Below are 15569 nucleotides of genomic sequence, written 5' to 3'. Positions count from 1 at the left end.
GTGATCTTTTGTAAGAAACTTACTTAATCAAGTCGAAAGGCTGCTCCTTGTAAAAATAGGAAAACCGAGCCCAATTCTGGAAAAGTATGTACCTTTCATTGGTAGGATTAGGAGGTTCTGATGGCTTCCAATATTGACCCTACAAATATTTAAGAAGAAAGTACATTAATGACCAAGTGAAAAACTGAGGGTGAAAAGTAAACCAACACAGCTTTTAAGAGGTTAGTGAAATATAAAAATATTTTTGACCCTTTTTTAGACTGGGATTTTCATGTGAAAATGAATGAATGTAAAATTATTTACTAAAATCTATAATTCTATATAATAAAAGGGTAATATGCAAATCGACCATGCAGCAGAACGACAAGTCACTATGATGTGCACTGACCACCAGGGGCAGGTGCTCAATGCAGGAGTTACCCATTGGTGGTCAATGTGCTCCCACAGGGGGAGGGCTGCTCAGCTACAAGCCAGGCTGATGGCAAGCACAGTGGAGGTGGCGGAGCCTCTCATGCCTTCGCAGCAATGCTAAGGATGTTCAACTAGGGCTTAGCCCCCCTCCCCTCAGGGAGCGGGCCTGAGCAGTCAGTCGCCCATCCCCCGAGAGCTCCCAGACTTCTAAAGGGTGCAGTTCAGGCTGAGGGACCCCTACTCCCCACCTCTGAGAGCACGAATGTCATGCACCGGGCCTCTAGTAATCTATAATAATAGTGATTTATTTATTAAATTCTCACACCCAATTATTTAAAAATGCAAGTTTAAAGTTTGAGGCTCTGACTTTACTCAAGCTGTTCTTTTCACCAGGAGTACCCTTTCTTCTCTACTCAAATCCAACATAAAATCCAACATAGCACAGCTCAGGATGGATATAAATTATATACCTGGCTGGGACTTTATTTTATTATTTTATATTTTATTGACTTTTTTTTTTTTTACAGAGAGGAAGGGAGAGGGATAGAGAGCTAGAAACATCGATGAGAGAGAAACATCGATCATCTGCTTCCTGCACACCCCGTACTGGGGAGGTGCCCGCAACCAAGGTACATGCCCTTGACCGGAATCGAACTTGGGACCTTTCAGCCTGCAGGCCAACACTCTATCCACTGAGCCAAACCGGTTTCGGCTACCTGGCTGGGACTTTAGAAATAAGCTAATATTTTTATTGTAGAAATTGAAAGATAAACCCCAAGAGCAGTTAAATGGGTGATACTGCTATGACAGGAATCCCCTCTAGGGAACCTGATTGTCTGCACTGATCCATTTCCCAAAGAACTTAAAATCTACACAACAAACTTTAGCACTTAGCTTCAGTACTGCTTCATGCTTAAGTTCTATCTCCACTGTTAGGTATTGTACAGGGTTATTAACATGCCTCAGAACACGGCCTACTCAGCTGTTCAACGCATTCTTTGTAACTGCTCACCTAGACAAGTGAACTGCTCAAGACAGCAATAAATAAATACCCAATTTATACTTAAGCACATGTGAATATCTCTATGTGATAATGTGTAATATTTTATGTTATCCAGATCCCAAAAGCTTTCTTCTTCTGTAGCTAATCCTACTGAATCTTGAGACTGAAATAGAAAAAGCAGCAGCCTATTTGTGTATCTGGAAAAATTATTCTTTAAATACATAAAAGGAAAATCAGCATATAAACTTGAATTCAGGGGAAAGGGAAGAAATAAAACATAAAATTAACAGTAAATTAAAGCTCTTGCTAACAATGATGCAGTAACACTGGTTTTCTAATAAGCACACTGGAAGGCTAGATGTCTGGATTAACATTTCTGGTGTCTGAGGATATTTGGTCTTTTTAGTTTGGCTTTATGACTTGGGATTAGGAAGAGGATTACTGCCCTAAAAACAAACAAAAAAAAACAATCCTCAAAATCTTCAAAGAACTGAATGAGCCCTTATGCGAAAAAGATTGACAAAATAAATGCATTGTCAATGTTTATTAACCAACTATAAATCTCTCTATTTATGCCCATGGCTTTTTTTAAGAATCCATAATCTGCTAGAATTTATTTTGTCTCAGGGAAAAATATGGGGGAAGGGAAGGGGCAAGCCTTGGAAGGGTGGGGAGGATGGTGTCACCTGAATTGATACTCCTGTTGAAAACTGTATTCATTTTGGAAACTTCTGCTGTATCCTTATAGGAACCATACCACAGATAATCAACTAACCAGTACTACAACAATGCCTTCACAAACATGAGCAATGATTTAGATGCCACCTGTTTAAATGGAAATACTTGGTTCTTCTATATTCCTAAGGAATGTGTTTCTCCAACAGAGAGCATGCCATTAAAAAGTCTTCTATAAGTATCAAGGAGTAAAACATTAATAAAAGAAATGAAAGTTCCAAGAGATGATGTCAAAATAGTTTATATATGTCTAGCCATATGACATCTACTTCCAAAGGGTGGTGATATTAAGACATGTAATATCTAAAAGGAAAGTTTTCCCTCAGAGACCCCCAGGAACTAGGTTGTCAAGATTTCAGGTTTGCTTGAATTGGGCATCAGAAAAAATGTCACTTCTTTGTTGATCTTATGAAGCTCAATAATTTTGCACAATGATCGAACGGCCTCAAAGAATAATTCTTCTGACTTTCAGTTATTTGTCTGAAACTTTCTTATGGAATGAAGTCTTTAGCTTGTTTTGAAGTTGTGTACATGCTTTATTTCCCAGAAATTCCTAGTATATGAGTGATATATTGATGTCTTCCAATGATACCTAACACAATGCTTTAAAACAAATTATTCCTTTGATGAATTAATATATGCATGCATTAAGTGCAGTCATATAATTCAACTCTTTTACTGCTTTAAAACTTTATGGTAAAAGATCTGATGAATTCAGATAGAAATTCCAAATATTATGCTCTAAAATGTTTTACTATAATTGCATTTTCAATATGTGTCCTAAAAAAAATGTGCAAATGTAATAATTTTCCCCAAATGAATTTATTTCCATTAAAACTTCAGTGTGAAAAGGCGCTAACTTTGTTTCAGAGTACTTGTAATTTTAAATTCTTTCTCTGCCTCCTCTCAGTTTGGGAATAGGGTACCTTTGGGGATTTTCCCAACACATGAGAGAATTAAGCAACCTTTCAAAAAAAAAAAAAAGAAAGAAAGAAAGAAAGAAAGGAAGAAAGAAAGAAAGAAAGCAAGCAAGCAAAGGGAAGATTCTCTCAATAAGGCAACCTCTGAATGTGTGAAGAGGAAAATGGGCTCAGTATCTCAAAACCATACTACGACTTACATCATGGAGTGGATAGGCAGCTGAATAAGCATGAGAATTCAGCAGTCTTTCAATCCCAAACTTTTTCTTCCCATCTTCTATGCCAAAAGGACATCGTGAAAGAATATAATAAACCTGTAAGATAAGCATAAAGAGGCACACATTTCATGACTATGCTTTCCACATTTTTGTTAACAACAATTTAAAAATGTCTACTTTGTCTGAATGTAGTTAGGGGCTCTGATTACAGAAAAAACTTTCCCTTTGTTGTTTGGGGGAAGAAGTGGAGGGTGGGACTGTATGAGTTTGCAGGTATTTCAGCTCCTGGGTAGGAGAGCCTCCTATTCCCTTAGAGAAAGTAAAGAGTGAATCATAACTTATTTTGCTTCTCCTCCCCCACAATCCTCTGGAAGTCTATTGTGCCAGAATTCCTGCCACAATTAGGGCTTCAAGTTGGAGTCTAATGTCACCACCAACAATGCAATTAGGGGAATATAGAGTAAAACTGATATTTGGACAAGCTGTCTCGAATACTTCTTCATTTAATTACTCTGATGTTTATTTTCTCTCTTATCTGAATTTATTCACTCAGATGATCATCTCTCCATAATTAGTGTGCCATCAACTAATATCTTTATATCAGTTTTCTGTATATACTGTAGACTTCGGTCTCTTCTGCTCTTGAATGTCTGTCAATTCAATCTTACCCGCTGTTTGTGTTCCAGCAACTTTTCAGAATTTCTGCCTTTCTACATCATCATTATTTATATTAGTTTCTTAAACTGAGTATTTAGTGGGGGGGAGTTCAATTAAAATAGATTGTACTTTGGACAAATAGGAAAAAAGCCAGCCAAATGTAAAATTTAAAAATTGAGTGGACTTCAGATATTTAAAGTTAATCTAGTACACCAAAAACTAATACAATGAAACAAGCTGGTGTTGCTCAGTGGTTGAGCATCAATCTATGAACCAGGAGCTGGTGGTTTGATTCCCAGTCAGGGCACATGCCCAGGTTGTGGGCTCAATCCCCAGTGTGGGGCATGCAGGAGGCCACTGATCAATGATTCTCTCTCACCCTTGATGTTTCTATCTCTCTCTCCCTCTCCCTTTTTCTGTGAAATCAATAAAAATAAAAAATAAAAGAAATTTTATATTTTTGGATGAAGACAATTAACCCAGATGAACACTTTAATTACCAATTGAATTTGGGATGAACAACATGGCAAGTTGTTCTGTCAAATCAGACTAGGAGGTGGGGGTTAGGAATATTCTTTAAGTCATATGAGGGAGGGTGGTTCTCTATGCAAGCAGGTTCCCAGAATGAGAAGAGTGGGGGTTTTCTTTAAGTGTCCCTGTTTTCCAGAGCTACAGAATGCAGATAAAGTTCAACATTGTATGCACTGATAAAAAAAAAAAAATAGACAAAGAGGTCAAAGGCAAGAATCAAGTCCCTCAGAAGACCCATGCCTACATAGATATGTGAGTTATAATAAAAGTAGAATAGTAAGATAATATTAAAAAAGAATGAGTGTTTTCAGTAAATGGAGCAAGTAAAATGACTATACATATGGGGGAAATGGACTCATCTCACACCATACACAAAAATTAATTCCAGGTACATAGCAGTTCTCATTGTAAAAATAAAAATAATATAACTACTAGAAGATAATGTAGGAAATTAACTGCATGAAATTAACTTCCTAATTAATGTAGGAAGTTAAACTTGGTGGTAAAGTTTAAGAGCATTATTCATAAAGTAAAGGCTTGATACAGAAGACTACACTTAAATTAAAAACAACTGTTCAGCCCTGGCTGATTTGGCTCAATGGATAGCATCACCCTGTTGACTACATGGTCCATGGTTCAATTTCAATCAATGGCACGTGCCCAGGGTTGCAGGCTCGATTCTCGGTAGGGGGTAAGCAGGAGGCAACCAATCAATGATTTCCTCATCATTTATGTTTCTATCTCTCCCTTTTCCTTCCTCTTTGAAATCAATAAAAATATATTTAAAAAACAAAACAAAGAAAACACCTGTTCATCAGAAGAAACTATTAAAAAAAAAAAAGAGAGAAGCACCAAGTAGGAAAAGATCAATAAAATATGTAATGAATGGAAATATATAAACAGTTGTTACAAATCAACAAGGGAAGACTTAATTTAAAAGCAGACAAGAGAATTTAGCAAGGATTTCATAGAAATGCTTTATCTAAATGACCAAAAAACATATACATGGAGATCAATCTCCTTCCTATCAGAGAAATGCAAATTAAAATAATAATAATGCATACACAAACAATTTCCATATGAAACAACACAAATAAGTGGAAAAAAGCTCATACAAAACTAAGTTAACCATCCAAGTAAATGCTGAGACAAATACTTGTTTCTTTTAATTTAAACTGATCACTGCTGTGAGTAGTTAAGAGTTGATCTCTGCTCTGGAGAATGGGAATAGTGATTGGGAGAAGGCACTAGGGCTTCTGGGGTTTTAGAAAGATTTTCTCTTTGGATGTGGGTGGTAGTTACATGGCTGTGCATTTTGTGATAACTCAGTGAGATGTACATTTATGACTTGTGGGTTCATGTCTATTTATGTTATTAGGATTCTAAATTAGTACATATTTTTATAAAGTAGGACAATGCTGTATGTATAAAATTTTAAATGTGTGTGCATTTAGATCCAGAAATTTTACGTGGTATCCATTTTGCAGAAAAATTTACATATGTTGAAATTATATAAATACTATGCTATAAAGGGCAGAATTATTTGTAATATCAGAAAAGTTGGAAATAAACTTAATGGCTGTCAGAAGTGGAAATGTTTAATAGAATTATGTTACATTTAAATAAGATGTTTCAAAATGAAGATTGTGAGGGGCATATGTCACATGATTGTGAATATATTTTTAAAAGTATGAAATTCTATACCAATGTAAATGCTCTTGTTCAATCTGTACATACCTAAACTATAGTGTTTGGGATGAAGTTAGTAAGGAAAGGACTTTTCTGCTTTTATTAACCTCCCAAATAACTTCCTCAACAGAGCAAGAATAGCATTGCTTTAAGAGAGGAAATTGTTGAGTTTTAAAACTAAATTAACCTAAGGTACTGACACTCTTTACTAACAACTAAAGATGAATGAATACTGACATTTCTGTTCCTGATCAAGTTCCTAATTGGCCCCTATATTTCATTTGTCTTTTGTTGGCAACTTTTCAATGTAACAAGGATATCTGAAATACTTTATAGTTTACAGAGTGTCTCACCTACATTCTTCTATTTCATTCTCCCAATATTTCCAGTATTACCATTATCTCTATTTTAAGAAAGGTTATACATTTAGAAAGAAGCAGACTCGTGACCTGAAACCAGATTTTCTGATTCCATGCCATGTGCTCTTTATTTATTTACCTATAAGCTGCCTCCTAGGTTTGTTGTTGTTATTTAATCCTGGTAGGAAAGGGGACACAGTTTTTAGTTTGTAGATTCACACCTATATTATATGTACATTAATTCTAGGCATTACATTTTGTTTAATATTTGTCAGTGAATTATTAAAAAATAGAAATAGAAACTAGAAAGTTATTATTTTTAAATCCTTCTAAGACACATAAAAATACTGAACCTAAAGGGAATAAAGTCTCCAATTGCTCAGGGAAACAGTAAGGAAAATCAAGGGGAGGGTCTTGTGATTGTTAGAACTCTGGTGACTACATTAACATGCAACAGAGAAACAAAGAACCTGCATTTCCCCCCCTCTAAAAATCACACCAATAATAATAATATCTAACACTTACTGAGCACATACTATGTTCCAGAAACTGTTAAAACCTTTCATACATAAACTCAATTCTCAAGGTAATGAGAGGTAGATATTATTCCTATCTTAACACGAAGAAACTATGGCACAGAAATGTGATTCTTTAGAAGAGAGGCTTTAATGGTGAATTTAAAGAACCTAGGACTACAAATGGAGAGGAAATATTATTATTGAAAAGACTAAAGATGGTCTTAATGAAAAGAAAAAGTTCTGTGATTTCTCAAATGCTAAATATATACAAAGCATTCCACTTCTATTTGGAACAACCAGTGTTCCTCCAACTATGCACTAAATTTACAAAACCAAACTCTAAGATCATAAAGCCACTTTGCAAAAATCTAAGTCCTGTTCTCAATTAAATGCCTTTCCCAGCATTACATGATGTCTCTTTTTTTTACTATGTCCACAATGTCCACCATTCAATTTTAAACAACAGTATGAGAAGTAGGGAGGTTAACATACTTAGATGGACCAAGTAAAATTTCAAACATGCCCAATACCACTAAATACATTATCAACATTTTCACAGAAGCACCTGCTGACACACTATTACCCATGCACACATATAAAAGCAAACAGGCACACATCCCTTACTGAAAGGGATATCCCCAGATGGCTTCTCTACCTACAATTCTGTTTCTTGCTGAGGATGGAAAGAAGGTTGACTTGTCCTCAATGAGGAAGAGTTCCTGGCGATGTCTGGTAAATTGGACAGTGAAATATTCTGGTTTAGGATGCGTCACATTCTTTGGGAGCTTCAGAGGCCCAAGAATTAAGTTAAAGGGGACTTTCTCTGGTCGGGGAATATCATTCTCTTTAATAGGCTTTTTCATTCCCAACACTTCAGCATAAGTAACTAATACCTCCCAAGGGGCATGGATCTTGACAAAGTAAGTTCTTCCATCTTCAGAGTTCTATATAAAAAGAGTCAAAATAAAAGAAAGCTTACTAATACGTTTATTACTGAACTAATTAAGGAAAAAAAACAGAATTATATAAAAACACAAATTAAAGATATCACAGCATTTTTCAGTCTACTGAAATTCAGCAAAACTTTTAGAAGAGCAAATACTCAAGACAGTTATATATTTATATATTATATACTATATATAATATATAAATATTATAAATATATCATATAAAAATTATATATATATATATTTTACATATAAGGTGTCCCAAAAAATGCATACACATTCTGAGTAATTATTAATTTCAATGGGTTAAATCTGAAAAGAAACATCAATTGAGTTATCAGCTGTAAAATATGTATACATTTCTGGGGGATAGTGTATGTGTCTTTGTGTGTGTGTGTGAGAGAGAGAGAAAGACAGAGAGAGGTAAAGAGATAATATTTTAAAATATATATTTCAGTGTCAATGTATACTAGCCTGATATCCAAAGATGCATATGTGTCTGGGCAATCTCTTAAGTATTGATTTAGCAACTAGCCATTTGCTCAGAATTGTGCTTAGGGTATATGTGGAACACTTAGGAAGTATAAGATGCAGTCACTCTTTTTTCTTAACTTCTATGTATAGCCTAAACTTAGAGCATGTATATTCTATACCAGTGGTTGCCAAACTGCAGCTCATGAGCCACATGCGGCTCTTTGGCCCCTTGAGTTTTTAGCAAAGGCTAGTTTAGGAGTATCCTAATTAAGTTAATAACAATGTACCTATCTATATAGTTTAAGTTTAAAAAATTTGGCTGTCAAAAGAAATTTCAATTGTTGTATTGCTGATAATTGGTTCGGTTTACTAATGAGTTTGCCAACCACTGGCCTACACTCTTATTTCTGCCAAGGGCCATTTGGATATTTATAACATCACTCAAGGGACATCCTATTTAATAAAGAGGTAATATGCAAACTTACTGTCACTCCAACACACAAGATGCCCCCCCCCCCATGTGGTCAAAGATGGCCATCCCATGTGGACACAAGATGGCCACCACAAGGTGGCCAGCAAGGGAGGACAGTTAGGGGTGACTGGGTCTGAAGGGGAGGGCATTTAGGGGTGACCAGGCCTGCAGAGGAGGGCAGTTAGGGGCAACCAGGCCTGCAGGGGAGGGCAGTTGGGGGGACTAGGCCTGAAGGGAGGGCAGTTGGAGGAGTCCAGGCCTACAGGGGAGGGCATTTGGGGAGGGGACTAGCCCTGCAGGGGAGGGCAGTTGAGGGTGACCATGTCAGTAGGGGAGGACAGGTAGGGGTGATTGGGCTGGCAGGGAAGCAGTTAGGTACCAATCAGGCTGGCAGGGGAGTGGTTAAGGGGTGATCAGGCTGGCAGGCAGAAATGGTTAGGGACAATCAGGCAGGCAGGCAGGCGAGCGGTTGGAGACAGCAGTCCTGGATTGTGAGACAGCAGTCCTGATTCCACTGGGCCTAAAGGGGCAGTTGGACATCCCTTGAAGGGTCCCAGATTGGAGAGGGTGCAGGCTGGGCTGAGAGACACCCACCTACTCTATGTATGAATTATGTTTACTGGACCTCTAGTACAAAATAATCAACTTACAAATTAACCTGCTATATTTGATCAAACATTTAATTAATTCACTCCTAATGTCTTGGCAGGGCCACACCAAATCCCAAACCATGACCTAGAGGAAGTACTTTAGATAATAAACATTAATCATTCATTAAACAGAAGAATAATTATGTTATAGAGTGTGTAGTATAATATATATTTATTACTTCAGTAAAAATAGGGATAGATAAAAACTAATGAGTGTTAATTTAGAACTAGAAAATATTACGGTTTCAAAGACAGAATAGAAACTTAAATATGGCTTTAAATATAATTTTGAAGGAAATTCTAGAAAAATAGTAAATGGTAGTGGTTAGAAAAACATTTGTCATATTCATGAGCAGAAATGTTCCTTAGCTTAAATATCAATTGTACTACAAATTAGCCAGGCTAACTAGATTGGATGCCAGATTATAGGCAGCTTTCAAAATGACAAAGATATGAAATAAAAACCACTTCACTTTCTTCATATCCTGAACAATTTATTTACGTCTAAGTGTTCCACTCATCATTCCACAGAGAAAAAACCAACTTACCTGAACAACCACAGGTATTACCATTCCCAGTGTACACATTTGTAGCCCCCCAAAAAACTAATGTGTTGTTCCCAAGACAAAGTTTATCTAGTCAAAGGCCAAAGTAGAAGAAAAAAAGATTTTAACACCAAGGTTCTGGTATAAAATAACTTTTACCCTTTTGTCTTCAATTTCCAACTCAAGACCTGTTTTTTTGAGATTTTCTTCAAAGTTTTTTCTTCTAACCTATGGAAAATGAATCAATAGAATTATGCAGAACACTTCAATTTACACTGTGATAAATAGACTTGTTACATAATGAAGATGCCTCCACGGTCCACTGCCCCTCCTATGGTTTCATATAAAAGTACTCTACGTAGTATCCCATCTCAATGTTATATGCTGCTTTTCACCAGGACTTTAACCCATAATATAACTAGAAAATTCCAATATATCTAAGGATAATCTCCAGGAAGTGTGCAGGATCTCTATCTGAAAAAAATGCACAAAACTTTACTACATAACAACAAAAAGTAGAGAATCAGATAATGCTTCTAGTTGAGAAGACATTAAGCTATCAATAACCTTCAAATAAATAGATAGATAATACAATTTTAAACCAAAATATCATGACTTTTTAATCTTAAAGAACAGAACATGTTCACTTTGAAAAAGCAAAATTAAATTGAATGCAAATAATCATTACCTGTGGGCTTCAGAAGTATGCACTGATTGCTGAAAAAAAACTTTTGGTTTTAATTATGATTTAATTGTGAAAAATTTCATAATAATGGACATTTTAAAAGGCTTTGCTAGAAAGTTAGAGGAGACTCATCTTCAAATGGATACCTTGAGATGTAATGAAACTTAACAGGGAATAAAATATTCTTTTACATCTTTATTTTTAAAATATATTTTTATTGATTTTATAGAGAGGAAGGAAGAGGGAGAGATAAAAACATAAAATATGAGAATCATTGATCGGCTGCCTCCTGCAGGCCCCACAACGGGGATCAAGCCCACAACCCAGGCATGAGCCCTGACCAGGAATCGATCCATGACCTTCTGGTTCCTAGGTCAACAATCAACCAAAGAGCCATACTGGACTAGAACATGTTATTTTAATATGTCCTTTCCCTCCTCTTCTAATGTTTACTATATGTTCACTACATCTCACAACAGACCTGTGATAATGGTGTAAGGTCTCCTTTCTCAGCTACCTTTTTCACAGTTGACCTTCTCCCATGTTACCAAAATAAGACAAACGGGAAACAAAAAAAAAGGAGAGGGACATTAAATATATTGGATGTATTGTATCTGGTCTTGGACAGTGTGGCTTGATTGGCTGAGTGATGTCCCGCACTGCAATGTTGCCAGTTAGATTCCTGGTCCAGGCACATGCCTGAGTTGCGGGTTTGAGTCCTGGTAGTGGTGATTTCCGGAGGCAGCTGAAATGTTTCTCTCTCTCTCGCTCTGTTTCTCTCTCTGTGTTTCTCTCTCTCTCTCTCACTCTCTTGCTCTCCTTTCCTTTCCTAAATAAAAACATATTTTTAAAAAGTCTTAAAAATATTGTATCAGTATTAAAAAAGTGAATAATCTTTCTCATTGTATCGATAATATCAATGCTTTTGCAAGTGATATAGTCCCTACTTCTCTGAGTTCAAGGAAATAAGATTGTTACTTCATAGATTATTAAACTCTACTTTTATAATGAATCACTTTGTAATTTGTATAATTAGGATTTCAAAAAAAGATTAAAATTGCTAGAGCAATAATCTTTTTATTACAATCTATTCATTTATCTACCAGTGTTTCCCCAAGTGTGGTACACGTACCCCCTGGGGTACGGGAAGAGTTTGGTGGGGATATGCACTGCACCGTGCTTAGCTGCACCTAATTCTACATTCTCCTGAGTACGAGGGATACTCAGCGTTACGAAAATTATAGAAGGGGTAACACATATGTCAAAAGTTTGGGAAACACTGATCTAGACAAACTTAACACTAACATATATAAAAACAAAACAGGGCTATATTCAAAGCTGAACCATCTCATTCTAGGAATAATTCTCATTTGTCCATGAACAAGAAAATATTTTTAAGCCCCTTTGCCCATCTCATTAACTGATACATTTATCATGAGTTTACTTTTTTAAAATAACGTTTTATTTTTGTATTTAGACCAAGTGGTGATATTTTATTTATTTGTTTTTATTGAGATCAAGTGGTAGTATTTGTTCTTGCTTTTTTTTTTTTTAATATGGAAGAATTAACAGCACATTTGTTTGTTAAAAAACAAATTAAAAAACAACAACAAACAAACAAACAACAACAACAAAAACAGCCCAGGAAAGAACAACAGAAAATATAATTTAAAAGAAAAAAGACTAGCTAGAACAATATTTCTAAGCAAGCATATGGAGAAGTTAGTATCAGTCTTGAAAATTCTATTCTTAGAAAGGCCTGCCTGCAAGAGTGGCACTCAGGTCTGGAAACTTGGTTTTGGGTGGGGTGGGGGGTGGGGGGTCCCCACGACTCCCAGAAGTGATAAAAGTTGCTCACTTTACCTTAGTGTTTATACAAACAATGCAGTTTATGCTAATCATTTGCTTTCCATCTGGGACTACGACATGTTAGTATGTGCTAGGCAGAAGGAGAAGGTGACCAGCCCTCAATAATATCCTAGGACACTTAGTTTTTAATGACAATCTAGTAGACACACTTCACATGTTACCCAAGGGATTAAGTGCATTCTATACCACTCCACTGAAAGAAAATTCTTGTGAGCTTGCACCTGGTTTCCTCTGGAGTTTGCCCTATGCATTATTTATATTATTTCACTGCAATAAAACATGGCCATTGTATATGACTATATACAATGCATGTGTATCCTTCTAATGAATGACCAAGTCTGGGGGTGCTATTGGTGACTCCTGAATAGTAGCCAAAAAGAAATGGGAACCAGGGTACAAGTGGAAGTGTTGGCTGTAGGCAGAATAATAGTTTTCTATGATAATAGGAAGAACAGTAGATTATGCAGGTGAAGATGTTGGTGAATGGACAAATGTGATGGGAATTTAGAACTTCTCCTCTACTTACTTCTGCTTTCCCAGTGAAGTAGAAAAGTGTGGTCAGCTAAGCTTGAAAATGGGGAGGAGGAATTGGAGGTGAAAGGAGAGAGAAAAAGTTGTAAAAGAATCATCTAGGAAAGTAGAGAGCAAAATAGAATAAACAAATAAAGTATGACAGCCAGACAGTATTAAGGACCTAATATTTATTGAGCATCCATTATGCTTCAACCACTGTCCTAGGCATTTGGCTATACAGCAATGAACAAGACAAAGTCTTTGGTCTTATGAACTTAATTTATAATTTACAGTGTTTGACACAGTAAATAAGTAAAAAAAAAAAAAAAAGTAAATTCAGAAAGGGGCATGTTATAATGAAAAAAAAATAAGATAAGGAAGAGCATAATCTAAAGGAGATTTCAGATAGATTAATGAAAACAAATGAAAATTGCATACAAAATATAGATTATGTTTAGACATACAACTCAAATTTTAGAGGTAACATTTAATATTTAAGGTAAACTATATAAAAATAGAAGAAGTCACTTTGAAGAGAAAAAAAAAGTTAGTCCAAAAAATAAAACTGATTTTACACATTCATTCTTAGGCTGCCTATTTTATAGTCTTCTTAACCAGGTTCAGCTTTTGGTAACACTTCAGAGGCCTCTGACTTTTGCAATATAATTCATTGAGAACCTACCTGTCCAATTACAGAATGTCTTTCTTTCTATTATTATCATTTCTTTCACATAAGTACTTACTATCTTTAAGTCCGCTTCTTTCTTTATGTCATCAACATAGGAAAGCACAAAATCAATTTGCCTAATCCCATCTCGGAAGAAGATTGAATCTTTGCTTTGTTTATCTTTATCAAACTGGAGGAGACATGGATAACAGAACAGTTTTATTTTCAAATGGCAAAAACATGATATCCTTAATCAGCTAAGATTGGGCCATCATCTATTTTTTTTTCAGTCCTAAAATGACAGTTGAAGACAAGTATCCACAGTTTCATCAACAGAAAATTATGCTTATTTTAGAAAATGAAGTTCTATAAAGGAGATGTTTATTAAACAAGTATTCAAGATGAAACTGAGCATATTAACAACAAGCACCCACAACAAAAATGATACAATTATACCCAAATATAGAATGAATATATGTATACACTGATCCCAAAATGCATATTCAGAGAGAGACTTGCTATCTTCATTAAACAACATGCCAATTAGTTCAACAAACAATTAATGGTCACACACCACTTTAGGATTAGTTAATGAATCTCACTATAATATGATTTTGTAAAATTACCTATTCTATGATTTAATAAAACTGCCACTTTCTAATTAAACTTTTGAAGGATTCAAATAAAATCAAAGTGCAGTAAAAAATTAGGAAGCAGGTAGCTTGCAGCTGGCTTCACTACAAGTAAAGTCTCATGCAAATCTCCTTTCAACATCAGTTTCTTAGGTGAGCCAAAACCAATCCTTTGTTTAAATTTGTGTTAGTGATTCTCTCAGCATAATAATCAAACTTTCAAATTCAAGTTTCACATGCTGTATAGTTCATTAGTGCCTTCCCTTTCAAAACCACAAGGACACTAGAGAGCTTTAGAGAGAAGGAACTTCATATTTGACTAATTCTCTTTATAGTTTTTATGTAATACTTGGAATAGCCCCATATAATACTTAGAATGATGCAACCAGATAAGGCAGTGGATGTCAGTGATGTAACTCTGTGATGCAAAATTATAATATAGACAACTTTCTTCTATCTAACCAGTGAAAGAAGAACTAGATTTTTAAAATTTTCATCACTGGTGTTTATATCAGCTTGAGTTTATTTTATGGTGCTCTATGCTGTTTTTCAGTCAAGTCAGGCCATATAAAGAAACGAGTGTAGACCACTCATTGCAAATAAGACAAAAATTTCAGGTATGATCTGTGTTTTATGAACAGAGTAATTGCATTTTATCTATATGAACACATAGTTGATGTGGCTGAAAATAAGTAGTTTCCAATGCATAGAAGGAAATGAGTGGAAAAATAGGTTAACAGAAATATTTAGGGAGTCTAAAAATTAAATATAAAAGTAACTCAAATGTTATGTCTAAGTTCTCTATGCCTCAAAAGAATTACATAATCATCTCCCATTTCTGAAAAGAAAGTAAAAAAAAAAAATACCTGAGAAAACTCAAACTGTTATCTTATACACTGATTATAAATCACTAAAAAAGTAAAAGTAAACAAAATAAACCACTTAAACTCTTTTGTAAATCATAGTATGAACATGAAATTCACTGAAACTCGTGGAAGCTAACTGGGCCAAAATAATTAATTAGAATAAATATAATCAAAACAAAAAATAGAAGGGAAAAACAATAATCATTTT

At 35.2% G+C, this 15569-nt stretch overlaps 1 protein-coding gene across 8 annotated transcripts in view; it reads right to left on the bottom strand.

Moving 5' to 3' along the window:
* ANO5 (anoctamin 5) overlaps positions 1-15569 on the bottom strand; it is a 63543-nt gene that overhangs the window by 33725 nt on the left and 14249 nt on the right. For 6 of the 8 annotated variants that reach the window (XR_014796038.1, XM_084896013.1, XM_084896011.1 and 3 more), the window contains 5 exons: positions 13940-14053; positions 10289-10357; positions 7701-7985; positions 3270-3383; positions 24-139 (listed from right to left, as the gene is read on the bottom strand). Coding sequence is in view for 7 of the 8 variants with exons in the window: in XM_084896013.1 (XP_084752139.1) it covers positions 24-139; positions 3270-3383; positions 7701-7985; positions 10289-10357; positions 13940-14053 (698 nt within the window). In the remaining variant the exon portion in view is untranslated. Of the gene's footprint in view, positions 1-23; positions 140-3269; positions 3384-7700; positions 7986-10288; positions 13174-13939; positions 14054-15569 lie in introns of those variants that run through there. The other 2 variants (XM_084896017.1, XM_084896016.1) reach the window with 2 other exon arrangements.

The sequence above is a fragment of the Pipistrellus hanaki genome (assembly GCF_964339955.1).
Source record: "Pipistrellus hanaki genome assembly, chromosome: 9".
In the NCBI taxonomy this organism is placed as follows: Eukaryota; Metazoa; Chordata; class Mammalia; order Chiroptera; family Vespertilionidae; genus Pipistrellus; species Pipistrellus hanaki.
Note: the sequence above shows the minus strand (reverse complement) of the source record. Positions and strands in the feature narration are given on the sequence as shown.